Here is a 24,579-nt window from a genome sequence, read left to right as displayed (position 1 = left end):
CGACTCCATCTCCGTCGTCTGTTTCTAAGTCGACTCCATCGCAGCCTCGTTCTGCCCCCGTCTCCAGCTCTGCTCCCGTGACGTCCTCCTCCACGTCTTCCACTTCTGCGCGTGCCACAGTCTCCAAAGCAAAGCCGGAGCCTCCGAGTTCGCCCCCAACGCAGCAAGCTCCGCCCATTCATTCGGCTCCTCCCAAGCGTTCTGGAACCGCTCCTGGCCACGGCAAAATGGATTCGTTGCGGGCGATCTTCGAGAAGAAGGCGGCTCCCCAGACCGCTCCGCCCGCTCCCACACGCAGCGGCTACAACTCTCTCAAGAAGCCGGCAGCGCAAGAAGCTCGCAGAGAGCCCGCCCAGCCTGCGCCCAAAGAGCCTTCCAGGCCAGCTCCCCGAGAGTATTCGAAGCCTGCGCCCAAAGAGCCCTCGAAACCAGCGCCCAAAGCTCCTTCGAAAGCTCCCAGAGAAGCTCCCAGAGAAGCTCCCAGAGAAGCTCCCAGAGAAGCTCCCAGAGAAGCTCCCAAGGCTGCGCCCAGAGAACCATCTAAACCAGCGCCTAGGGAAGCTCCCAGGTCTGCGCCCAAAGAGGCTGCGAAGTCAAATCAGAACACTCCGACCTATCAGAGACCGATGGTGTCGAAGTCGATTTCGATGCTGATGGAGAAGCTGAAGAACAATCCGATCGAAGACGAGGAAGAAGAGGAGGTTCCTGCCAAGCCCGCGATGCCGCGTCGCCAGTCGCTCGGAGGCATCAATGTCCGCGACCTCGCCTCCAAGCACGAGAGTTCGCACTACCCCGCCGAAACGAAGGCGAATGCAGCAAGTGCGGCTCCGCATGGACACGTGAAACCCGTGCAGATGCTCGAAGTTGCGATCCCTACGATCCAAGAAGAGGCGGAATTCACGGAGGACAAGCGGCCCAGCGAAGTGATCCAAGAATCGTCCGACGCAGCGAACGCCAAAATCGAAATGGCGCAGAACGACGCGCCGCTGCGAGATAGCTTCGCGATGATGATGGACGAGTTCGATATCGATCTGGACGACATGGAAGAGGAGCTCAAATCGATGGATCTCCCGTCCACTCTTTCTTCCCAGCCCACCATGATCGAGCACACCTCGATCAGCACCAACACAGACATCGTCAATGTGAAAACGATCGATATCGCGTGTGTGCCTGCCGACAAGACCATTCCGCCGATCCCCACCACCACACCGCCTCCAGCTCCGGCTCCGCCTTCAGCTCCGGCTTCAGCTCCGAAAGCAGCGCCGCCTTCAGCTCCGAAGAAGCCGTTTCAGGGAGCAGGCGCGATCGATGACGTGGATTTCGACTCGATCGAAGACCTGGACATCGACAGCATGGTGGAGGAAATCAACCGCGAGCAAGAGCAGAAGAAGCAGGACGAAGAGCAGCAGCAGAGAGAATCGCTAGGCAAGGTGGGCTATTCGTTCGCTCCGTCTCGTTTGTGTGGGTCGCTTGGATGAGAGGTAGAGTACCAACCGAAGCAGGAGTTTGTTTCTTCCGGAGTGAACAGCGTGTTCTACGATGTGAGCAATGGAAAGGAGGATATGAGTACCATCGAGCTGAGCAATCTGCTTCGCCGCGTCTGCGATGGCTCCGTCACCATGCGAACTGTCACGACGTAGCGATAGCGTTCTCTTCTAACTCGCAGAATCGCGAAGGAGATCCAGAACGAGAAGGAGCGCATTCCGTTCGCCTCGTTCGTCGCCTGGTGGAACGCGTTAGTCGACTACGCGCAATCCAGCGAGCCGGCGCCGAAGCAGCCGCCACCCATTCCGCAAGAAGCCACGCTGAAGGGAACTCTCCCGTCGCCTCCGCCTGAACCCACCGCGAGCAGCCAGCCTTCCGCCAACGAGGCAATGCTGAGCTCGAGGAGACTTTCCGGAGTGGGCCAGTCGTCGTTTAGCTGGAACGAACGATGGCAGAAACTGTGCGATGCGGTGACGAGCGATAGCAGCATGGACTCGGGATCGCTGCTGGACTTAACGAGCGATTACTGCAGCAAAATGATAAAAGAGGTGGACGAGATGCGCGATAAGATCTTCCAGCGATTCCTCTGTCCGGAGAATCTGCGGTCTGCGCTTCGCGATGGGTTCTACGACAAAGATTCGTGCTTCTATTCGGATAATGGGTCGCTGTTCATCATCCCGATGCACGTACGTTCGGTTCGCTGTGTCAAACAAAGACGTTCGGCTCGATGAAGGATATCGACAACTACATGCAGATGAACAGCGAGGAAGACGTGGATTCAAGGTATCTCTGCTGCTCTCTCCTTCCTCTAGATCGTTCAAATCCGCCGACAAGGAACTGAATCAGCTTCGATTCATTCTGGCGCATCTCGGAGAGAAGGCCGACCGATTGTGCGTTCCCTCCACCGCCCTGCTGGACATCGCCGGCTTCCGATTCAACATCGTATCGGCGCTGCCCATCCAGAACAGTTCCTCTCTCTACAACCAAGAAAACCCCTCGCCTCAAGTCACTTCGCGTCTTCCTCAGCTCAACGAGGCTGCGCAATACTCCGTCTGGCGCGGCGATGATCACCGCAACTACATGATCGGCTGCACGGAGCTCCTTCCCTCCGATCCGCTCTCCGCGCCTCTCTACGACTACCAGCCCGCGATTCGCTACGAAGTCGCCGATGAATTGATGGGCCGATCGGCGTCGGAGATCCAGTCCGCGCTTCTCTCGCAGATCGAATCGGTCTGCCAGGAATTGGAGCAGTTAGAAGACCCGCCTTGTTGCTCCGCGGAGCTCTCCATCTTCCTGCATGGCCGCGGCGTCAGCATGCGGCATCTCGGATTGATGTACAACTGCGCGACGCAGGAATGGCTCCGGCAGCTTCTCTACGTGGATATGCTCGCGCGAACCATCAAGAACATCTTCTGGAAGCATCTGCGCTGTCTGATCTACCAGGAGAAGCCGCAGGCCGACGTCACGCTCGCGGAGTCGCAGTCGAGTCCTTCCGCCTTCGCGCAGCACTTCGGTGCGCATCGAAAGCCGCGGTAATCCGTAGAGTCGATGAAGTACTTCATCGAGAAGGGCACGATCACGCTACTGAACCACATTATGACGTGTGACGCACAGTCCGAAAACTACTGGGTGAACGTGGATTCGTTTCGCTCCCTCAATGCTAGGCGCTGCTCCCCTCCGTCTACAGCAAGTTCCCCTCCGTGCCCGAGCTGGTTCCCTACGGCTGCAATCCCTGGGAATTGCTCAGCGCGATCCAATACCAGTGCGGGCTCAAGCTGAACTGCGCGGGCAACGAGCTACTCTTCACGGAGACGCATCCCTTCACCGATCAACACATCGACGGCATTCCCTTCAAAGTGAAGCTCCTGCTTCCTCCCAACAGCTTCACCGATCCCTCGCTCATCCTCAACCAATGGTACGCGCTCCTCTTCTGTCTCTCTCTCTAACTCTCTAGCGCGCTCAAGCTCTCCAGCCGCCAAGCGAGTGTGCAGCAGCAGATCGAGGAGTCGCTGCAATACGCGACCGTTCTTCTCGAGAGCAGCAAGTCCCCGTTGCTGGCCTCTGCCTACTTCCAGCAAGCCGTTCTCGCGCAGCGTCGCCGCGAGTTCCAGGCCTCCGTCGCCTTCGCGAACTCGCTCGTGGCCATCATGCATCCCTACGATCCGCTCTATCTCCGCGCCCTGGGCGTTCAGTTCTACGCAGGGCAGGATCCGCTCGGCGTGATCTCCAACATCAACGACATTCTCAGCTTCTACTGCGCCTCGACCTCCTTCTATCTTCCCTGGATCATTTTCTCGGTTGGAATGCTCGCGCTGCCGCAGGACGCCGAGCTCGGCATGGAGTACGTCAACCGCGCCTTGTCGCTCTGCAAGGAAGTGCTGGGCAGCTCGCACCCCACGCTGGCTCGCATGGATCTCGAAGTGGCCGACGTAGCGTCCATGGACTCCGTTTAATTCAAAGATTCTGCTGTCGTTGGAGTATTTCGCGGAGGCCAACAATTTCTACGAGGCCGCGGAAAGCCTGCAGCTCGGCGGCGATCCGCTCACCTCGTCGTTGATTCTGATGCAGCACGCGAAGTGCTTGATGTACTCGGGAGACTTCGAGAAAGCGGCGCTCTACGCGTGCGCAGCGGTGCAGCGTCGCGAAGAAGAAGGCGTGGAAACGGAGGACTTGCTGCAAGGACTCGACGAATGCGCTTCGATTCTGCTGAGCTGCGGACGCGCCGATGATTGTCTCCGCTATTTGGAGGAGGAGATCGCTTTGCTGATGGGAAAGAACGACGTGGCGCGCGCTCGAATCCCGGCGCACACGCTCGTGGAGTTGTGGGCGGATAATCTGAACGAGGTGGAGCGACAGACGCTGCGAGTAGGCGAGTGGATCGAGGATTAGCGGCGTAGAGCTGCGTGCAACTGGCCGGAAAGGTCGAGAATCCGCTGGACGTGGAGGAAGCGATGCGGAAGGCGCCTGGAATGTTCCAGGGGTTGCAGGAGCTGAGTGCACAGCTGCAGGAAACACCCACGACGCAGATAGTGAACAGAGTAACGAGTTTGCTGCTCTTCGCGAAGGGGAACGAGTATATAATTTGGCTTGTTTGCGAACAAACACAACATAAAGGACGACGACTTTTCATCAAGCTCACCTTCTCTTCGAACGCTCCGATGTCGGGTAGGAGATGGATGGCGCGGTTGTACACCTTCTGCGCCTTCTCGAACTGTCCGTTGCTTCGCTCGAACCACCAATACTTCACCCATGTCTCCGTGTCTTGCGAGCAGCGCTTCGCCAGTTCGCCGTACAGCCGCTCAATCCGCTTCACCGTCTCATCGCGCTCTCTCTGCTCCTTCTGCTCCTTCTGCTCCTTCTGCTCCTTCTGGTTGGTTTGCTGGGCTGCCTCGTCCGAGAGGGAAGCCAGCCAGCGATTCTCGTACTCGATGCACTCGCCGAGAACCTCGGACCCCAGGGGAATCAGCACTTCGTTCTCCAACGCACTGCAGCTCAAAGCCTTGCCACGATCCTACAAGTCCTCCGCGGAGCGCAGACGCGAAATGCTCTGCTCGTTGCAGTAGGAGAGATACAAAACGAACACGGGAACGTTCAGCTCGGGAGCGATCAAAAACACTTTCTAGCGGTGATTTCTTCCTTTCAAAACGACATGGAACAGCGCTTCGATCGCTTCGTCCGCTTCGTGAATCGAAATCAAAAACTTCAAGTAGCGCACCGCCACTTTCAGCAGCTCGCCTCGATTTTTCTCGTTCGCAAACCGACTCATTCCCTTCTCGTACAAATCCGCAATGAACTCTACGCCTCACCTCGCCTCTTCGCTCTCACCCTTCGCGTTCGACGTTCCAGCAGCATCCGTAATCAGCGAAATGTCCCTTCCGGCCACAGAAACCAGAAGATTCATCGTCTTTTGGAAGGCTTCGACGGTGCTCGTCAGCAACTCCAAGTACTTCATCACACACGCCACACACTCTTGCATCTGGCCTCGATTGGCGTAGAACCGAACGAACGCAAACACGACTTCCTCGGACACTTCCTTCTTCGCCTCCGCCTCGCGGAAGAACGATTCGATCGCTTCATAAAGCGGGGAAACATCGCCATAAGGCGCCAAAGACGTCGCGGCGTCAGTCAGAGCGGTGATCAACAGCGTGAAAACCGCGGAAGGAGCGGCGACATCGGGCGAAGCGAGGAGTTTCTAGCGTGGAGAGGAAGCCAAATCGAAACGGAAGCGGCGTGCTGCGCGAGCTGCTGCGCCATGAAAAGAGCTTCGTCGAATTGGGATCGATTTCGCTTTGCGACATCGTCGGATGCCGAAGAAGAAGAAGAATCGAGGGAAAGCTGATGAATTACACGCGAGACTGGATAGGGAATGAGGACGTTCCAAAGAGAGAGATTCTATGGATGAGGGAAGGGAAGAGAAGAGAAGACGGTCCAGTGATTATCGAGGAGATCTTGGAGAATGAATTGCTCGACGAAGGTGTTTCCCAGCTCGAAACTGATTTGAAGAAGCGACGTGGCGAGTTGGATATCGTCGCATTCTATGAATTAGCAAACGGTATCGAGCGGAAACCCTTCATAGCGTGCTTGAAAATGATTTTGGGAATGGATCCTTGAAGAAATTGGGATTGATAGGCTTCGGATTGCGAGCGAATCATCTCGTCCATCTCGTGATTCTTTGATTCCTCGGCGGATTTCGCGCTGGCTTCTGCTTGATTTGCAGTGGAGGCTAGTCATTAGATGGAACGCTCGTTCTCACAAGACTCTTCGTTATCCTCCAGCAATTCCAAATCGTTCACATCTTCATCGTTATCGTTATCGTTATCGTTATCGTTATCGTTATCGTTATCGTTATCGTTATCGTTATCGTTATCATTTTCATCTTGTGATTTCTGACTTGATGATGACTCCGATTGTGATTCCGATTCGGAGAGTTCCTTCTCCATCAGCTCTTCCAGCGTTTTATCCTTTTCATCGCCCAGCAATCGCTCACGAAGAGACTGCAATCAAAACAGCGAGAGAAAGCCTACACTGAGACCGAGAACACGACGACGCTCTTCGATTAAATTCACATACCCCAGTTCGAATCGGAAATACTCTTTCCATAATAGCTGGCTGTGCTTATTGATTCGGATTGCGCGCTGCATCAAAGCTATGAGTGATCGGAAAGCAGAGAAATCACTTCGAGCGTTCGAAAAATTGCCTTGAGACATTTCCCAGTTGGCTGCTTTCACCCAAACTCCTTCGGCTCGAGGGTGCAACTGCAGGATTCTATACGTCAATCAGCCAGCTTCCAGAATAAAGCTTACCTCGGAAACAGAGTCCCTAACTTTCCATTTGCACCGATTGATTCACAGAACTCTACATACTTTAGCCAAACATTTAAATCGCTTTTATATCTCCGGATCATCCGTTCAAAGATAAAATGGGTCCGATTCACAACACTACTGTCGCTCTTCAGGTACTTGCTCAGACCTACGTTTAAAGACTAACGGAACAGAATACCTAGACGATTCTTACGCATTTTCCGCAGTGTTTCCAAATTGATTTCATATTGAATCGCAGTAAGGTAGTCCTGGATCGTTTTCGAATAGCTGCTCATTGCATATTCCATTCCGCGACGTTTGTGAATGATAGATGTAATTTCTCCCTACGCATTAGCGAACACCTCAGTGAACCGTACATGAGAGAAGATTCCGTTCTCTTCCATATCCCTCAGGTCCGGAACCATTCTCTCCATAATCTCATTCACATTATCACTCATGGTTATCGAGAATTTGCACAAACAATGGAGTCACAAAATACCCCCGAATTCTGCCATTTGCCTTTTTCAACAAACAAATTCACACGTTCACTACAAAGGATCTAACTTCTTACGATTCGTCCAGGGACCAGATTCGGACGACTCCCGTGAGATACGCAGCCACAAGCTTGTCTCCTAAGAAACAGAGAGCTTCGCACTCATCAGAGCAGGCAAAGACCTTCTCGAGCTTGAAATCCTGCGGAATGTTCCAGATGCAGATGGTCTTATCTGCCGACGCACTCGCCAGCTACGATCGACATCATCCCTCCTTCCCTACATATATTCCATTATCGCTCACGCAGAGGTCGGTAATTCGCTCCATGTGTCCCTGAAGCTCCTTCATTAGCTCTCCCTCCAGGCTCCAGACCTTGATCAAATGGTCCCAGCCACCGGTGAAGATCATGGAGTTCGACGAGGCATGGCCGAACGTGACGCAGGGAATCACGCAGTCGTGCGCAGACTCGATCGAGAACAAGGAGTGGTGCCTTTTATCGATTTGGTAGACGTTCAGAGTGTAGTCGTTTCCCACACTGGCCATGTAGTAGTAGTCGCCGAAGTCGTCGGAGAGAGCGACGTCCAGCACCACGCCCGTGTGGTCTTCGATCTTGTACGTGTACTCTTCCTCCAGAGGCTCGGCACCGCCGTCCATGAGGCTCTTCACCTGCAGCTCGGGGAGAACGTGGACCATCACGCTTCCCTGGAGTGAATCGACCCCTCCATCCATACATCCTCCGAAGCGGAGAACAGCGTGTCCCATGCTTTGTTGAAAGCGATCGATCGGATCTTGCCCGAGTGGCCGACGAAGCGGCAGAGCTACGCTTCAGCGCCGGGTTCCGCCGCTACATCGAACATTTCGTCGGTCACTTCTCGGTTCGCAGCGTGGCATTCCTTCTCGATGCCTCCGTAGAATCGAAGATACTCCGTGGAGTATGTGTGGATCGCGTAGTCCTTTCCCGCGGCGAAGATAATGCCGTCCGCCTTGCGATGATTGCCGTGCAGAGAATCGCTTACCGTGGCCACAGAGGAGAGCGCAGAGGGCGCGGTGAAGGACATAAGCCGCACTCCGCTATCGATATTGAACACATTGACCGTGTAGTCACTGGAAACCGTCACGATGGTGTCGTCCTAGAAGGGAGAGCGAGGCGGCAGAGCTACGTTGATGGGCGCAACGCCATTCACAGAGTCGGAATGGCCGATGAACTCTTGGAGATGAAGCAGCTGCAGCTCGGGGATGGAGATGCTGTAGATCTAGAATCAAAACCGGCGCTCGATCAATACGCGGATGCAATTGCCGCCGCTGCTGACCGCGATGTACTGCATGTTGGAAGGCATCGACGCACAGGCGATTCCCTTGCTCTACTCTCACAGACAGGCTCCAACCAAACCGTGAAGATCTTGAAGATCGCCACAAGCTGATCGTTCGCGGCCACCGCAACGTTCTGATCGTCACTGAAGCCTTTGAGGAGTTCGTCCAGGGAAAGCTAGTCTCAACGGCCATCTCGATGGTTACGGCGCTCATATCATCGTCCAGCGAGTTCGTGACCGCCATGGACCCCAGTTTGTAGACATGGATCGATCCGTCCATCGAGGTCGACACCAGATGCGACATCGAGCCGCAGGCGAACAGGCCGGAAATGTCTCCCTTGTGGGTGCTCCTATCCATCACGCCGCGCTGCGAGCGACCCACATCATGTTGTTTTGATCCTTGATCTCTCGAATGCACTTGCGCGCATTGAAGCTCCACACACGAATCGAGTTGTCGCGAGCGCCGCTGAAGATGTACTCGCCGTCTTCCGAGATGGCGAGAATACTCACGTCTCCCAAATGGCCGTCCATCGAAGCGAGCAGCGGACAGACTATGCCTTGGTTATCAAGCTGGGCATCATCTCGCCTTTCGGATCCGTCCTACGCGCTTGTAGAGATTCTCCGGAGACAGAGAAGACGTGCCCCATAGATTGATCGAGCTGTCGCGACCAGCAGTGACCAAGTAATCGTGCGACTCGCAGAACACCATCGTATTCACACTGCTCTTGTGGGCAGAGATGGTCTCAAGATAACGGAAACTAGGAGTCCATGCCAAGAGACGGACCTACTTGCCACTCACGTCCCAGAGACGAATGGTCGAATCGCGGCCTCCGGTAGCAAGAATGGTTCCATTGTACAACCAACATAAGCAAGTCACTTCACCCTCGTTGGCAAGCTTGTCAGTGGTCTCGCTAAGAGGTAGAGAAACAGAGAGAAAAGGCAAACTTAATTTCCTTGATACAAGTAGCACTCTGCAGATCCCACACAAACACTCCCTCCGAACCAGAAGATACAATGAGATCCTGGGTAGGGTGGTAAAGTAAAGCGCGAACCGTATGATGATGGCCGGTCAAGATCATCTTTTGAACGAAATGAGAGGAGGCTTTATCAATCTCGCAAATGATCAGACCATGAGTAGCATTGACATAGCACAGCCTAGAATTTAAAGATGAAGGCAAAGAATACTGATTTCCATCGGGAGACCAGCAAACTGGAGATCTCTCCTGAACTCCAATTTGACCGATAGGCTATTGATTACAAACGAAAATAGCGTCTACTTTCTCACACCTGTGAATACCAGCCTGAGGTGAATTCTGAACCTCTTCTTGCTGTTTCAACTATCGATTATTCGCCCCCATTCAAATAAAAACCTTGAAAGATTTCTCATTAAATTCTGCCATTTTCAAAATTTAGTGAACCAGTAATGGAGATAACTAAATTACAAGGTGAGTATAACCCAATTATAAAATATAAACACCTACTAGTATTAATATTCTATACAATACAACCAAATACAAGATTCGCTTTGAAACGAATGTATACAATGAAACTGCCTGTGAGTAGGCACTCCGAAATCAGGGACTCTCTGCGGGACGACGCGCGTCAGTACAGTGTGGGTGCGTCTTGATCATCATGAAGGCAAATGACGTAACAGTACGAACGAGTCCCTCATACATATTTTAGAACTTGATTAGAATGCCTCGTAGACTCTTCATTGGTGGAAACTGGAAATGCGTAGGCAGAGAGAGGGGAATTCTTAGCTCTAGAACGGAACTGTGTCGTCCCTGACTGAGCTTATCAACGCCTTCAATGCTGCTGGCGATCTCAAGACGGACCGTGATATTGTGATTGCCCCTACTGCCCTGCACATCTCCCTCGCCAAGAACCTCCTGAGAAAGGAGATTGAGGTTTCTGCTCAGAACATCTGGAAGGTGAACGTAGGAAAGCGCACGCCTTTCGTAATTGATAGGGTTATGGTGCCTTCACCGGTGAGCTTTCTGCTCCCATGCTCAAGGGTTTGTTTCTTATCTTGTCTTGATGCATAGACTTCGGTGTGAACTGGACTCTCCTGGGTCACAGCGAGCGCCGCCACACCGTGGCTGCTGAGTCGGACGAGCTGATTGCTGAGAAGACCAAGATCGCCCTTGCTAACGGCGTGAAGGTGATTCTCTGCATCGGTGAGCTGCTCGAGGACAGAGAGAGCGGCAAGACCATGGATGTGTGCAAGGCTCAGCTGCAGGCGGTCGTGGATGTTCTGGAGGAGAAGGACTGGGAGAACATCGTGATTGCCTACGAGCCTGTGTGGGCTATTGGCACTGGAAAGACTGCCACCCCCGATGTGGCTGAGGAGACCCACGCTCAGATTCGTGCTTACATGGCTTCGGCTGTGAGCCCTGCTGTGGCTGAGAACGTGCGCATTATCTACGGAGGATCCGTTTCTACCAAGAACTGCGCTGATCTCATCAAGAAGGAGGATATCGATGGATTCCTGGTGGGTGGAGCTTCTCTGAAGCCCGATTTCGTGCAGATCATTAACTGCTAAGCATTGATTTGTTTGATGGAACAAGCAAGGCAATCTGGGAGAACACGCTCTCAACTAAAACAAAAAAAATAAACTGGGCTGATTGACTAGAGAACGGGATCGTTGCGATGGGATTTCCAATTCTCGATTGCTTTCACAGGGATTTTGATGTGGCGATTCTAATCAAAACGAGTTGAAGTAACCTATACTTGCTGCTGAAACTGAATGGATGGGAACAATTCCATCTCGAGGAAGCGACGAAGAATAGGGTCATTTTCCACCGTCTGCACGATCAGTCGCTTTTTCGAGTTCTTCTTCTTTTCCTTCTTCTTTTCCTTCTTCTTTTCCTTCTTCTTTTCCTTTTCCTTTTCCTTTTCCTTTTCCTTTTCCTTTTCCTTTTCCTTTTCCTTTTCCTTTTCCTTTTCCTTTTCCTTCTCCTTTTCCTTCTGTCCCGCAATGCTCTCCAACACACCAAACAACCGCAATCGACGGTGCGTATCATGGTACTTCTCAAGAGAAACGACTACATGTCACGTTCTAACCAGCATCCTTACAATAGTCCCCCTTTTCATTCACCACCACTTGCGATTCGTTCTTCGCTCGACTAAATGCCTCCAATATCTCGCTCCCCTTTAAGTACTGAGGTAATCGCGACTGAGCCAGCAGCTGCAACTGTCTATCTCTCAGGTCCCATCCCGATTCTCACTGCTGATCTGTCGGAATAATTCCATTCTCGCGCAGAATTCCGATCTTTCGGTTATAATCCAGCTTCCAGAAATCGCCCTTTTCGTATATCTACTTGGAAGCAATCGATTCTGTTCAATACCTCTGATACCATAAACACCACGGGACGAACCATTCGCATTTCTCGTTTCTGCATCAGGTCGAATATCTCTAGCACAGATTGATACTCCTTCAACTGATAGGCAGCTTTCAGCGCAGTGTGGACACTGGTAGGCTTCCCAAGCAGCTGGCCGGACGAATCCATTTCAATTAACCCTTTGAAGAAATGGAGACACTCGTAGTAGTAGTGCCCACTATACAATCCTTGCAAAATGTGACAATTCGCAGCAGAAATGGAGTACTGCTCTCGTTGTAATCGATCCAGATACGGACGAGCATCCGTCATACGACGATCTGCCAATAGACAATGACAGTACGGACCTTCCATTCAAAAGAGGAAGCATAAGGTACCTAGAATACTCCAGTGACTACGGAGATTGTGATCTACCAGATTCCACATCAGATCCAGTAGATCGTACTGCTTTGAACCGATTATAGACTCCATGGCCATCTCACATGTATGCGCCGTTAGACGGATAGAAGGCTGCAATAAGAAAAAAAGAAGAAAAGTACAAAGCGAGCCGCTATGATTCGAACAAAATGGATCAACTGCTTGTAATAGTTTATTCGATACAGACTTCGCGTTGCAATCTCCACTTGCTACCGTTTCAAACGAAATCGGTCAACCTACCTCGGGAACAATATCTCTTCTTCCAGATAGAGCCAAACATATATTGTCAATCTAATGATAATGATTTCTAGCGAAATCTACATCAGGAATGGAAATGTCCCTCTCTCTCAACAGGGAACAAAGTTCACATGTAGTGTATTTCTGCGGATCCACTTGAATCAATGAGTAGTCGGTGGTTGCAGAAATCGTCTGGAACGTGTTATTACTCCGCTTTTTCACTGTAGAAAACGAAGCTCTAGCCAAATAGAGTGAACGAAAGGTGAACGAAAAAACCGAAGGAGATCGCCAAGCTCTACAGCTTATTGGAAGACATCGAATGCAATTCTGAGTCTTTGAAACAAGACCCCGAGAAAGCATGCAATCCACTCAGAATTGTAAACGAATTGTCCCAACAAACATTCCTTCATTGAAACTAAATTACAAAACCTTCGATTTATATATTGATATATAGAGTATATATGGTAGATTCCTTACAACTGGCAGTGGTCATTCGTGCAGAAGGACACAGCATCGGGGAACATCTGTCCCACTCCCTGTTCCTCCTCCTCCTCCTCTCCCTCATTTTCATTCTCCTGCGCGAACAACACTCTTCTCGCCGAGCTCTTCTTGCTCGGAAGAATCATGAACTTGTTCTTCTGCGTCAGCTTGATCGGGGAGAACTGCGTGGGCTTCGCCTTGACGACGGCGGGCTTGCTGCGATCCACGAACTCGATGGGCTTCAAATCGCGCGTCATTTCGTTGTAGACCTCCTCGGAGATGGCCTCGTAGGGCAGCTGGGGATACTTGGAGTAGTCCTGCTTGGGGAACATGGACACTCCCTTCAGCTGGTACTGGAAGTACTGCAGCATCTGCGCGATGTGCGGTCCCTCGCTCTCCGGGTCGAACGTCACCGTGCACGACACCTGGTTATCCGCCCAGTACCGCTGCAGGAACGCCGCCAGCGACAGCTGCTCGAACATCGACACCTCGCTCTGCACGCGCACGTTCGCGGGCAGCTTCACCGGCACCTCCACCACCACCGTCGTCTCTTCCTGCCCGATCGCCGGCACCACGCTGTACCCCGCGCGCCGCAGCGGCGCCACCAGCGGGTCGTTCTTCCCCATGCGCATGCGCCGGATGTAGATCCGGCTCTCCGGGAAGTGCATGCCCGGCGTGGAGCCCGCCAGCAGCGACACCGTCCCCGACGGCTTCACCGAGGTCGTCTTGATCGACCGCGGGATGCAGAACCAGTTGCTGTACACCTCGTCCCAGTGCTGCACCGTCGCGTAGCCCTCGTCCAGCCACTGCCGCAGCTCCTCCAGGCTGTGCTTCCCCAGGAAGTCCGCCACGCCGCTCACCGAGCACCCGATCCGCCGGTTCCGCAGCATCACGCGGTTCGTCTCCGGCCAGTGCGTCATGCGCAGCGTCACCGTCTTCGCGTACAGGTACGCGAACTTCAGCGTCCGCAGGTACTCCTCCTTCGTCGCGTGCCGCGCGGGGAACGTCTCCACCAGGCAGCACAGCTCGTATGACTCCAGCGACTGCTCCAGGCACGGGTTCCCGCCCTTCACGCGCCAGTCCTTGTTGTTCGGACCGTCCGCCATGCGCCCGAACCGCTGCATGTTCTCCAGCCACGCCAGACCCGGCTCGCCGTTCACGCGCAGACGGCTCGCCACCTCCGAGTAGTCCATTCCCACACGCGCGAACACCGAGTTGTTCGACGACCAGCCGTACGCCATGCGCTCCGGATGCTTCGAGTAGTCCTTCAGGTCCAAAAACGTCTCGTCGTCCGCCTCGCCGAACGCGATCTCCGCCGAGCGACGCACATTCCCGGAGACCACGCACTTCCCGATCAGATTGAACAGATCCACGATCCCCGTCGTGTCCAAGCGCGAACCAATCCGCTTGTTCAGCACCTCGCGGATGCTGCAGTGCAGCTCGCGCAGAGGACGCGGACCGCTGCTCACTCCGCCGAACGTCTTCAACGGCTCGCCCTCGGGACGAATCACCGAGTAGTCGAACTCCACGTCCGGCTGCTGAACTCCGTTCACGCCAAAGTACGCCTTCAGCAGCAACGACACGGAGCTCACCCATCCTTCGCGCGAATCATCGATCACATAGGTGAACTTCTCTCCCTCCTTCGGACCCAGCACCGGCAGCGTGTCGCGTCCCTTCGTATCGAAACCCACACCCACTCCCAGCATCGACGCATCCATCAAAAACTCGAAGGGACGCGTTGGGTTGTTCACAATATCCTCCGTAGACACGAAGGCACAGTTGTTCAAAGCAGCAGACAGATTCTTCTTGTGGACGATCGCAGTACCCATAGCCCACAAACCACGACCAGGAGGCAGGAATTTCATATTGAACATCAAATCGTACATCTCTTGAGCCGATCGTTGACCATGCTCATCATCCCAACCCAGGTGGAAAGCTTGAATGTGTTCCTTCTGCAATGAATAGGTTCCTTCCACTACACGACGGACAGTCTGCCACCAGTCTTCGTTGGTTCCATCCTCCAGTTTTCTAGAGTAGGTACGACGATACACCATTTCACCCAGAGGCGCATATCCAAAAGGAGGCTGAATCGTCTTATATTTATCCAGAAACTCTTCGTCCAATTTGAAACAGAGATTACAATTCATGTTCCGAGGATATCTAAATAACGTGAGATACAACTTCACATTGTCTCCCAAAGGATCCTACCTTATGTGGAAATATTTTTTGAATGCAATTTGAAATATCGCGCCAGAAAAAGGGAGGCAAATGGCGGGAATCAGAAAGAAGAACCCGCGAATTTTAATATAGAAACTAATAATCGGAAACCGCCTCGAGTTTTGGGATGGCGGTATTTCTCAAAATACAAGGAGTTTATCAACAAACAGAGATGCTAAATAACCTTTACTGTTTCTCTAATTCTTTGATCATAGCGAGATGCTTCTGCTCCCATTTCTTGATTCCTCCAAGAATATAATCCTGCTGCATTTTTCGAAATTTGTCATAGTTCTCCTTGTCGGCTTCCAGGTCCACTTCACGGAGTTCATCTTGAATTGTGTGTAGAATTTGCTTAAACGACATATTAGTCGGGCTCATTTCCGTTTTTCTTCCATTAACTAACGAGTCAATAAGGCTTCGAACCAACTTACAGTACTCAATCGAGATTTTCGGATACACGAGCTCATTATCCACTTCCACAGTCACAGTTGCTTTGGGGTTACTTGCTTTCACCTACATCAAATACTATGGATACAAATACCTTTCTTCCAGTAATTTGTGCTGCAAACTCCCTATGAATAACAATTATCATAATATAATCCACCTTGTTCCTGTAGCACCTTCCGATAAACCACCATAGGCAATGTAAATCGACTTTACCTTTTCTAAATTAAGAATAGGCTGACTCTACTCATAACGATCGACATGCCATTGACTACAATCTTATTGTAAAAGGATCTCGAGAAGACTCTAGAGCTCACTTGGGAGAATGATCCCTACAGCTTTCCAGTTCCGAAGGCAGAACATGCAAACACTCCCGCTCTCTGCAGCATATCGAATGTGAAAATGACCAGAAAAATAGCCACGCTATTTGGATTTGCAAAAAACAAACTCAAAGTATTGAAAAATACTATTCAAGACGGTTCAGTGGAATATCAGAAGTCCTTAAAACAATATACATTACACAAATAGACATTTCGCAGCATTAGCCAATCTTCAAGCTCCCTTCTCTCCTCCTCATTCTGAGGGTCAAATCTGTGTAGACATCTCCTCCACTTCTTCACTCGACCATCAAATCGTCGTTTACTAACGGGATCAAATGGGTCGGGGGCTACAACAGATTCAGCAATATATGGATCTCTAAATTACAAATTCACAAGAAAACAGTGCCTTGCAGCGAGCATTTGCCAGCGCCAATACCCTTCTGTATTCTTACCATACTGAATTTGAAGAATTCTCTAACAGTCATATTCAACCAAAGACTGTACATGCTGAATTTGCTCATCTGTTAACCTTGTTGCTTCCTCTATGTCAGCTGAGGATGTATTCCCCGGAGCAGGGCTTTCTGCCACATCTGATTGTCTTCTACGCAATCAATTCACTTGACTAAGAGCGAACAAGCTCATATTACTAGTACTTATCTCCATACCCTTCCCCAAAAGAAACCGATCAAGTCAACGGTAAAGAAAGAAGGAGCGCAGAGCTACTGCAAAAACAAAGCCCATCAGTCCCCTAATTCATTGGTCTTTTTGCGGTTATTCCCGTTTTTCGCGTCTTTCTTTTTATCCATATTTTATAAGAAGAAACCATTATAATGGAGCCTATTGACCTTGACGGACTTCGTGCCGCTGTTGTAAAGCAGGGAGGAGTTGTGAGACAACTCAAGAAGGATGGAGCGACTCAGGAAGAAGTCACTGCTGGTACGTTTTTTGATCATTTTTGTCACTTTTAGCTGTCAAGAAGCTGCAGGAATTGAAAGCCCAGCTGGAAGCGGAGGTGAAGAAGCAGGAGCCCGAGGAGACCTTTGACAAGGCTACGTTCGACGATGTGCTGCTCCAGAAGATGTTTGTAGTCCCTTCGTTCGAGATTTATGGAGGAGTGGCAGGTTTATACGATTTTGGTCCGATCACCTGCTCTCTGAAGAGCAACTTTATCAATCTGTGGAAGCAGCACTTCATTCTGGAGGAGGACATGTTGGAAGTGGAGTGCACCAACCTGACTCCCTACTGTGCTTTGAAGACTTCCGGTGGGTGCTTCGTAGCGATCTGATTTGCAGGCCACGTGGACAAGTTCACCGACCTGATGGTGAAGGACAGCAAGACGGGCGAGTGCTACCGTGCTGACGTTTTGTTTCTTTGCACCGGTGAGGCGTAGAAGCTGCTGGAGGCGAAGATGGACGAGCTGCTGAAGGACGTGACTCTGACGAGCGATCAGCGTTTGGAGTTGGAGCACATCCGCATCCAGGCGGACGCGTACTCTGCGGACGAGCTGGACGCTCTGTTCGCGAAGTACGGCGTGGTGGCTCTGGCGACGGGGAATCCGCTGACGCACCCGTTCCCGTTCAACCTGATGTTCGGGACGCAGATCGGTCCGGAGGGCACGATGCAGGGCTTCCTCCGCCCCGAGACCGCGCAGGGCATGTTCATGAACTTCCGCCGCCTGCTGAACTTCAACGGACGCAAGTTCCCGTTCGCGGCGGCGCAGGTGGGCACGGGGTTCCGCAACGAGATCTCTCCGCGCGCGGGGCTGCTGCGCGTGCGCGAGTTCCCGATGGCGGAGATCGAGCACTTCTGCAACCCGAGCGATAAGCGACACCCGAAGTTCGCCTCGGTGGCCCATCTGGTGCTGCCGCTGTTCTCGCGGAGCCACCAGCAGGGCGACGGCAAGCTGCTGACGATGACGCGTGGGCGAGGGAGCGGGGACTGAGGGCTAGTGGGCGAGGCCGTGGCCGCGGGAATCGTGAACAACGAAACGCTGGGATACTTCATGGCGCGCACGTATCTGTTCCTGAAGCGCGTGGGAATCGATCCGGAGAAGATGCGGTTCCGCCAGCACCTGCTGACGGAGATGGCGCACTACGCGTCGGACTGCTGGGACTGCGAAATCAAGCTCTCCTACGGATGGACGGAGTGCGTGGGCATTGCCGACCGCGCGTGCTTCGATCTGAAGGTGGACGAGGCGGCGTGGCGTGAGCGGTAGATGCACAGCGACGCCACGAAGGTGGAGATGACGGCCTCGGTGAAGCACGACGTCCCGATCGAGAAGAACGTGCTGGCTCCGACGTTCAACAGCCGCGCGATCGGCGTGGCCTTCAAGAAGGAGCAGGCGATCGTCAAGGACTATCTGAAGACGCTGGGCGAGGAGCAGCCGGAGGAGTGCCAGAAGCTGGCGGACAGTCTGGCGGCGACGGGCTCCGCGGAGATCGGCCCCTGCGCGAACGGCGCCAAGTACACCATCACGCCCGAGATGGTGACGTTCAAGCCGACGGTGCTGAAGATCCACGAGGAGAAGTTCATCCCCTCGGTGGTGGAGCCGTCCTTCGGAGTGGGCAGACTGATCTACTCCATCCTGGAGCACGCGTTCTATGTCCGCGAGGGAGAGGAGAAGCGAAACGTGATGGCGTTCAAGCCGACGGTGGCGGCGTTCAAGTGCTCCGTGATGCCCATCAACAACTCCGAACAATTCACGCCCATCGTGGATCGCATCGGAGCGTCGCTTCGCTCCTACGCGCTGGCCTTCAAGACCGATGCTTCCTCGGCGTCGATCGGACGACGCTATGCGCGTGCCGATGAGATCGGAATCCCGTTCGCTGTGACGATCGACTTCGAGACGGTCGACGAAAAGAGCGAGCTGTTCAACACCGTCACCCTGAGAGAAAGAGACTCGATGAAGCAGGTGCGATTGCCTATCGAGGATGTGGCCGTGGTGGTGAACGATATCGTCAAGGAGAGAACGGTGTGGGAAGATCTGCTGGAGAAGTACCCTCAAGTGAGTGTGAAGGAGGAATAATGGGGATGCATTGTTTGTTGTAATGGCCAATCAAGGTGTGGGTGGGAGTGAGTGAGATGAAATGAGTGTTACAAATGCGGAAAATAGAGAGTGGAGAACAGGAGTGAGAGAACTACTCCATTACTCGGAACAAACAGCAATCCTCATTTCTTCATCGATTCAAAATACGTTTTCACATAGGAAGACAGCATCGACATAAAAGCAAAACTAAACAGACAGGATTCACAGACAATACTTACCCCAACGTCACGAGAATGTTGAACTTATCTACAGAGACCAATTTCATCCACGTTAGAGAAGCCACTCCAGTAAAGAGACTTAGCCACCCAAGTAAACGAGACTATTTTGTGAGATCGAATCAGCAAATCAAGAAATATATATATATATGTAGCGTTTAAGAGACAAACAACGAGATGATACTGTAAAGGTTAGGCGCTTCATCTTCAACCGTCTGAGGCTTTCTTTCATACGATTTGTAGTAACTTGGACGTCTTACGTCTTCCATTGAGTTTGTTTCTATGATATGACAAAAAATGAGCCTTTTCAGTACAAAATGAGAATCTTGCTATTCGAAAGGATTTAAGCTTAGAAATAGAAGGAAACTCAAAGCAGATCAGCGAAGTCCGTACTCAATAAGAAAGCTGAAATTGTTACTTTTGAATATTGTTTAGTAGAATACATACATTGAAAAGACAAGTACGCATCATATCAAAGTGTTTCAACAGAAAGACTCAAAACACATGTAAAGTTTACAGAATGGATACTATTCAACATCAATTAACGACAATAATCAATATTAGTAGAAAGGAATTAATGAAGGGCTAAAACACGGAAGGTGCACTTTTAAGATTCGGTAAATATTACTCCTTGTGATTCTGTACAACTTGGTATAATAATGAAGACCAATGACCAAATACAAAATGTCAAATAGTCAAAGAATGGAATGTAAAAACAAGTCGAAACAATTGTATACAGTGCCCAAACAAAACTCTGCAACATTCACAATCAAGTGATATGATTGCTTTGGTTTACTTAGGCAAAAGCGCAAATCAACTATTGGTTGTTATTCGATTTGATCAACCATATAGCACTGAAAACCGCGAGATTTCGAAAATAACGGACAACCTAAAACCATGATTTTCCTAAGTATATTAGGATTGATATTCGCCAAGAAATTTCCTTGAATTTTCTTGAAAAGATTTGTCTTTCTCTTGTTTCCTCATTATTTATTTATTCATTCATTCATTCCTTGGATACTTATCTATTTTACATAATATGATGAAGGCTGTTAACAATTTCAACTTTGCTAATACTACTCGTATTGTCTTTGGAAAAGGACAGATCGCTCAACTTCCCACTCTGATTCCGAAGGATCGTATTGTTTATATGACATATGGAGGAGGCAGCATAAAGCGTAACGGAACTTATGATCAAGTTATGACTGCTCTAAAGGGATATGAAGTTCATGAGTTTGGTGGAATTGAAGCGAACCCTGACTTTGATACTTTGATGAAAGCTGTGGCTGAAATCAAGAAATTGGATGTAAATCGTGTATATCTTCTTGCTGTTGGAGGAGGTTCTGTTGCTGATGGTACAAAGCTTATTGCTGCTGCTAGTAAGTGGGATAAAACCAACGATCCATGGGATCTGGTTCTGCAAACTGCATATACCATCACTGATGCCCTTCCCATTGGTATTGTTTTGACTCTTCCTGCTGTTTGTTGTTCTCTATGGTATTTATATATAGACTGGATCAGAAAGCAATATTCATGGAGTGATTTCCCGTCGTGCTTTGAAGATTAAGCATCCCATTTCCAATGATTTGTTGCTTCCCAAATTTGCGATTTTGGATCCTCTCACAACCATGTCTCTTCCAGAAAGACAAACTACGAATGGTGTTGTTGATTCATTTGTTCATGTATGTGAACAATACATCACGAGCTGTCAAAGTATTTATTATGGTTGTGATTGTTAATCATTTTGGAGATGCTGATGTTCAGGATCGATATTCTGAAGCATTATTGAAGGTTCTCATTGATAATGGACGATTGGTAATGAAAGATCCGATGAGTTATGTGGCTCGTTCGAATATAATGTGGGCTTCGACTCAAGCTCTGAATGGTTGGATTGCTCAAGGAGTTGAAGAAGATTGGGCAACCCATTTCGTTGCTCATGAATTGACTGTCTATTTGGGAATTGATCATGGTCGTACTTTGGCTTGTATTCAACCTCGTTTGCTTCGATTCAATTTCGAATCAAAGAAAGAGAAATTGGCTCAGATGGGTCGACGTGTGTTCAATCTGGAAGGAAGTGACGATGACGAAATTGCAAACAAGACAATCGATGCAATTGTCGATTTCTATGAAAAGGATATGAAGGTTCCGACTCATATTTCTGCATATGATCCGACTGGAGATCGTAAATGGGTAGAAGAAGTTGAAAAGAAGTAGGCTGAAATCGAAATAGTTTTTACATGTAGATTCTTGGAGAATGATACTCATTTGGGTGAGTTAGGAAATGTTGATGCTCATGTGGCTCGTCAACTGATTTTGGATAGTTATTAATTTGATTGTTTGTGCCAAACATATTGTATTGTATTGTATTGTATTATTTACATATTGGTAAAATGTGTTTGTTATTCTTGGTTCGTTTCAAAAGTGTTTGTGTATAATAATAGTTTAGTAAGTAATTGCCTGACTTTGTATTATAATGTATTTTAGTGTATTTTGAATAACATAAGACTTTTAACAGAATGGTAATTAAACTGAGACAATCGCTTTGTGACTTTTCAATATTTCTCGCGTTTTGAAAATGGAAGACATTCTGGCAATTGATTTTGGAACTACCAATTCTACTGCATGTGCATTCAATAACAATAATAGAGTACAGTTATGGAATAACCAAGACTCAGGGGAGTTCTTATTTCCTTCATTTGTTGATTATACTGACAAGGGAGTGAAAGTAGGAAAACTGGCAAAACTTAATATGGGTAAACCTGGTCATTTTGTAGTTTCGTGTGTAAAACGGTTAATTGGTTTAAGATATGACGAATATTTGAAGTTAGAAAAGAAGGATATATTTGGTTGTGATGTTGTTCGTGGAGATGATGGTTATCCATATTTCGTTGTGAGTGAAGATGGATCGAGAATGGTAAGTTGCATAGATGTTGCCTGCGAATTATTTAAGTGGATAAAAGCAAGTGCCGAAGCTATTTGTGAACGAACATTTGCCAAAGCTTATGTAACAAGGCCAGCTAATTTCCTTGATCATCAAGTGAAGGCAATTCGTCAAGCTGCAGAGAAAGCAGGTTTAAAAATCGACAAAATGATCACTGAGCCAACAGCTGCAGGATTATCATGGTGTAAAACTACAGTGAAAGAACTCTTTCCTACGTTAAAAAAAGACACCAATGTGTTTGTAGTTGATTTTGGAGGCGGCACTTTAGACTTTTCTGTGATCCGATATTTGGGAAATAATCAATTTAGGGTTGAAGATAACGCTGGAAATCCATGCCTAGGAGGAAATGATATAGATAATGCAATAATGGATCTTGTTTTAGCTAAATTGAGGAATGATTATGGTGTTGTAATCGACAAGTCAAAGAGAGGAACGGCACGAAAACTGGCAAGACTAAGGAACATTTGTGAAGATGTCAAGATTGAAGTCAATATGAAGACTACAGATGATGACAATTATGAAGCCTTTTTAAGGAAGAATGAACACCTTACATACGAAATCGATGTATCCTACCTAACTACTGAGGTTGAGGTCATTACACTTCCATTTAGGAAAGTAACTGAAGCAATTATGAATTGCATGGAATCTGCAGTACTAAAGCCTCTTAAGTACATTACAAGGAAGCCAAGTCAAATGCCAGGTTTACTGCCACACATTCTATTAGTTGGAGGTTCTTCTCAATTGGTGGTTTTCCGTCAGTTACTATTTAAGGAGCAATTTAAACGAAAACGATTTGAGAAAATCGATCCAATAACCTGTGTTTCTCAAGGAGCTTATGAATTAGCGTGCATTATGAACGATAAAAATGCAAAAATGAGCATGACAGAGCCTATTGCAATTTCTTATGGACTAAAATCTGGAAATGACCAAGTGGCAATTATCCTAAGCAAAGGAACGGCTATTCCTTGTACTTCCTCAGAGAAAATGTTTTGTAATTGCGATGACTATCCTGAAAGAATTAATATCAGTGTTTATCAATGTGAAGATGATGAGGGACAAGAATTGGTTGATATTGAGAAATGTACAGAGGTCGAGTCTTGGCAGTTTATAAATCCAGAAGACTGTAGACGACCTAGAGGACAACAACAGTTAACACTACGTTTGAAATTGGAAGTTGGAGGAACACTTCAAGTGATTTGTAAGGATTTTGCATTCAACAGAGTATTGCTGGACGAAAAAGCTGACGTACTGTATGAAAATGATTATTGTGTTTACTTTAGTCTTACATAAATATCACACCATAACCCGAAAAATACATTCTTTTAAATATTCTCTTTATTTAGATGTGATTTACAATTATATCTTAATTGCTCTCAAATCTAAAGCCCTGCTACTTTGCTACATTACATATTTTGATATGTGTAGCTCCTACAAAAACAATAATGATCACTTAAACGATTTGACAGAAATAGCTGGTATTTTTCCTTTTTGGTTCACATCAATAAATAGGATATTATAAGTATACCCTGATATTCCAAATTTATAATGCATATCATTTCATTTATTATTCCATACAGAACGATTCAATAATAGTATTCTACCTGTCTCTCTATTTCTTAGCAATATGTACAACCACGTAGTATTCCACATATCTAACCTTCTTTCCTGTGATCTTGTATCTTCTGATGCTTTTTCCACTTTGTTAGCAATTCCAAAAAAAGCCCAAATATCTTCATCAAATAGAGTGATTCAAATATCTCAGTTCCTATTGATATTCTATGAGTTCTGTATATTCTAGACAAACAATATTATCTCCTTATTATCTCAAGATCAATAGCGAAGCGTTTGATGTGGGGAATAAGAATTGGGTGGTGAGTCGTAGATTTATTACGATGAAAATTCAAACATTCTCGTCCACGTACACAAAGAGCAGCCAATGTATTATTTTGAGGAGATCGGGCTGATTGTTGTAGAATGTTCTTTCAGACACTGAGCGATTTGACATTGCTTCCTGTGAAGCTGTCGACCCCAATTACCTTCATTCCTCAGGGACCTATTCTCTCCGTAAGTTTTTCCAATGACCGTCGCTTTATTTCGATTGTTCGCAGCCCCACTTTGGTTGAAATCTACAACCTCGTCGATCCGAAGTAGGGTTGTTTCTATTTTGCGAGCTGTAGACATAATTGCGTGAAGATCACGACCAAATCAAAGGAATCCATCATTCCGAATGGCACCGTGTGGATCCACACTCGAGGGGAGGTTAAAAAGCAGAAGGTGTACTGTCCCATTTTGGTGGTCGCAACCAACAAGTCGCTGACCTTCTACGAAGTCTCAGTG

At 49.0% G+C, this 24,579-nt stretch overlaps 8 protein-coding genes; 5 read left to right on the top strand and 3 right to left on the bottom strand.

Moving 5' to 3' along the window:
• Window positions 1-3,945: 3,945 nt before the first annotated feature.
• GSBLH_T00002929001 (uncharacterized protein) lies at window positions 3,946-5,048 on the top strand (the record flags this gene model as incomplete). XM_013041558.1 has 2 exons in its annotated part: window positions 3,946-4,350; window positions 4,383-5,048. Exons 1-2 carry the CDS (start codon window positions 4,048-4,050, stop codon window positions 5,046-5,048), a joined length of 969 nt encoding a protein of 322 aa, XP_012897012.1. The 5' UTR covers window positions 3,946-4,047.
• Window positions 5,049-6,468: 1,420 nt separating this feature from the next.
• On the bottom strand, window positions 6,469-7,243 carry GSBLH_T00006537001 (uncharacterized protein; the record flags this gene model as incomplete). The annotated part of the gene is made up of 5 exons (XM_013041557.1): window positions 6,469-6,505; window positions 6,556-6,750; window positions 6,789-6,954; window positions 6,985-7,129; window positions 7,163-7,243. 5 exons carry the CDS (start codon window positions 7,241-7,243, stop codon window positions 6,469-6,471), a joined length of 624 nt encoding a protein of 207 aa, XP_012897011.1.
• Window positions 7,244-7,321: 78 nt separating this feature from the next.
• Window positions 7,322-9,998, bottom strand: GSBLH_T00002928001 (uncharacterized protein). XM_013041556.1 has 16 exons: window positions 9,958-9,998; window positions 9,865-9,924; window positions 9,773-9,834; window positions 9,533-9,742; window positions 9,376-9,498; window positions 9,192-9,345; window positions 8,970-9,157; window positions 8,793-8,937; window positions 8,668-8,763; window positions 8,561-8,638; window positions 8,438-8,530; window positions 8,294-8,407; window positions 8,126-8,260; window positions 8,009-8,095; window positions 7,560-7,979; window positions 7,322-7,529 (listed from the first exon to the last, which is right to left on the bottom strand). Exons 1-16 carry the CDS (start codon window positions 9,985-9,987, stop codon window positions 7,353-7,355), a joined length of 2,172 nt encoding a protein of 723 aa, XP_012897010.1. The 5' UTR covers window positions 9,988-9,998; the 3' UTR covers window positions 7,322-7,352.
• Window positions 9,999-10,271: 273 nt separating this feature from the next.
• Window positions 10,272-11,134, top strand: GSBLH_T00002927001 (uncharacterized protein). XM_013041555.1 has 4 exons: window positions 10,272-10,321; window positions 10,354-10,524; window positions 10,557-10,602; window positions 10,633-11,134. The coding sequence occupies exons 1-4, from the start codon at window positions 10,283-10,285 to the stop codon at window positions 11,127-11,129; spliced, it is 753 nt and encodes a 250-aa protein (XP_012897009.1). The 5' UTR covers window positions 10,272-10,282; the 3' UTR covers window positions 11,130-11,134.
• A 49-nt stretch (window positions 11,135-11,183) lies between these two features.
• On the bottom strand, window positions 11,184-15,206 carry GSBLH_T00002926001 (uncharacterized protein; the record flags this gene model as incomplete). Its single annotated transcript, XM_013041554.1, has 2 exons — window positions 11,184-11,259; window positions 13,057-15,206. The coding sequence occupies 2 exons, from the start codon at window positions 15,204-15,206 to the stop codon at window positions 11,184-11,186; spliced, it is 2,226 nt and encodes a 741-aa protein (XP_012897008.1).
• Window positions 15,207-16,870: 1,664 nt separating this feature from the next.
• Window positions 16,871-19,072, top strand: GSBLH_T00002925001 (uncharacterized protein; the record flags this gene model as incomplete). XM_013041553.1 has 6 exons in its annotated part: window positions 16,871-16,976; window positions 17,009-17,302; window positions 17,333-17,400; window positions 17,431-17,959; window positions 17,990-18,225; window positions 18,256-19,072. 6 exons carry the CDS (start codon window positions 16,871-16,873, stop codon window positions 19,063-19,065), a joined length of 2,043 nt encoding a protein of 680 aa, XP_012897007.1. The 3' UTR covers window positions 19,066-19,072.
• A 1,268-nt stretch (window positions 19,073-20,340) lies between these two features.
• On the top strand, window positions 20,341-21,631 carry GSBLH_T00002924001 (Iron-containing alcohol dehydrogenase; the record flags this gene model as incomplete). XM_013041552.1 has 4 exons in its annotated part: window positions 20,341-20,781; window positions 20,813-21,014; window positions 21,052-21,511; window positions 21,545-21,631. The coding sequence occupies 4 exons, from the start codon at window positions 20,341-20,343 to the stop codon at window positions 21,627-21,629; spliced, it is 1,188 nt and encodes a 395-aa protein (XP_012897006.1). The 3' UTR covers window positions 21,630-21,631.
• A 245-nt stretch (window positions 21,632-21,876) lies between these two features.
• On the top strand, window positions 21,877-23,532 carry GSBLH_T00002923001 (uncharacterized protein; the record flags this gene model as incomplete). The annotated part of the gene is made up of 2 exons (XM_013041551.1): window positions 21,877-22,893; window positions 22,927-23,532. The coding sequence occupies 2 exons, from the start codon at window positions 21,877-21,879 to the stop codon at window positions 23,530-23,532; spliced, it is 1,623 nt and encodes a 540-aa protein (XP_012897005.1).
• Between the last annotated feature and the right edge of the window lie 1,047 nt (window positions 23,533-24,579).

The sequence above is a fragment of the Blastocystis hominis genome (genome assembly GCF_000151665.1).
Source record: "Blastocystis hominis, Singapore isolate B (sub-type 7) whole genome shotgun sequence assembly, scaffold_22".
NCBI classification, from domain to species: Eukaryota; class Bigyra; order Opalinata; family Blastocystidae; genus Blastocystis; species Blastocystis hominis.
This window is presented reverse-complemented; position numbering and strand designations above follow the sequence as displayed.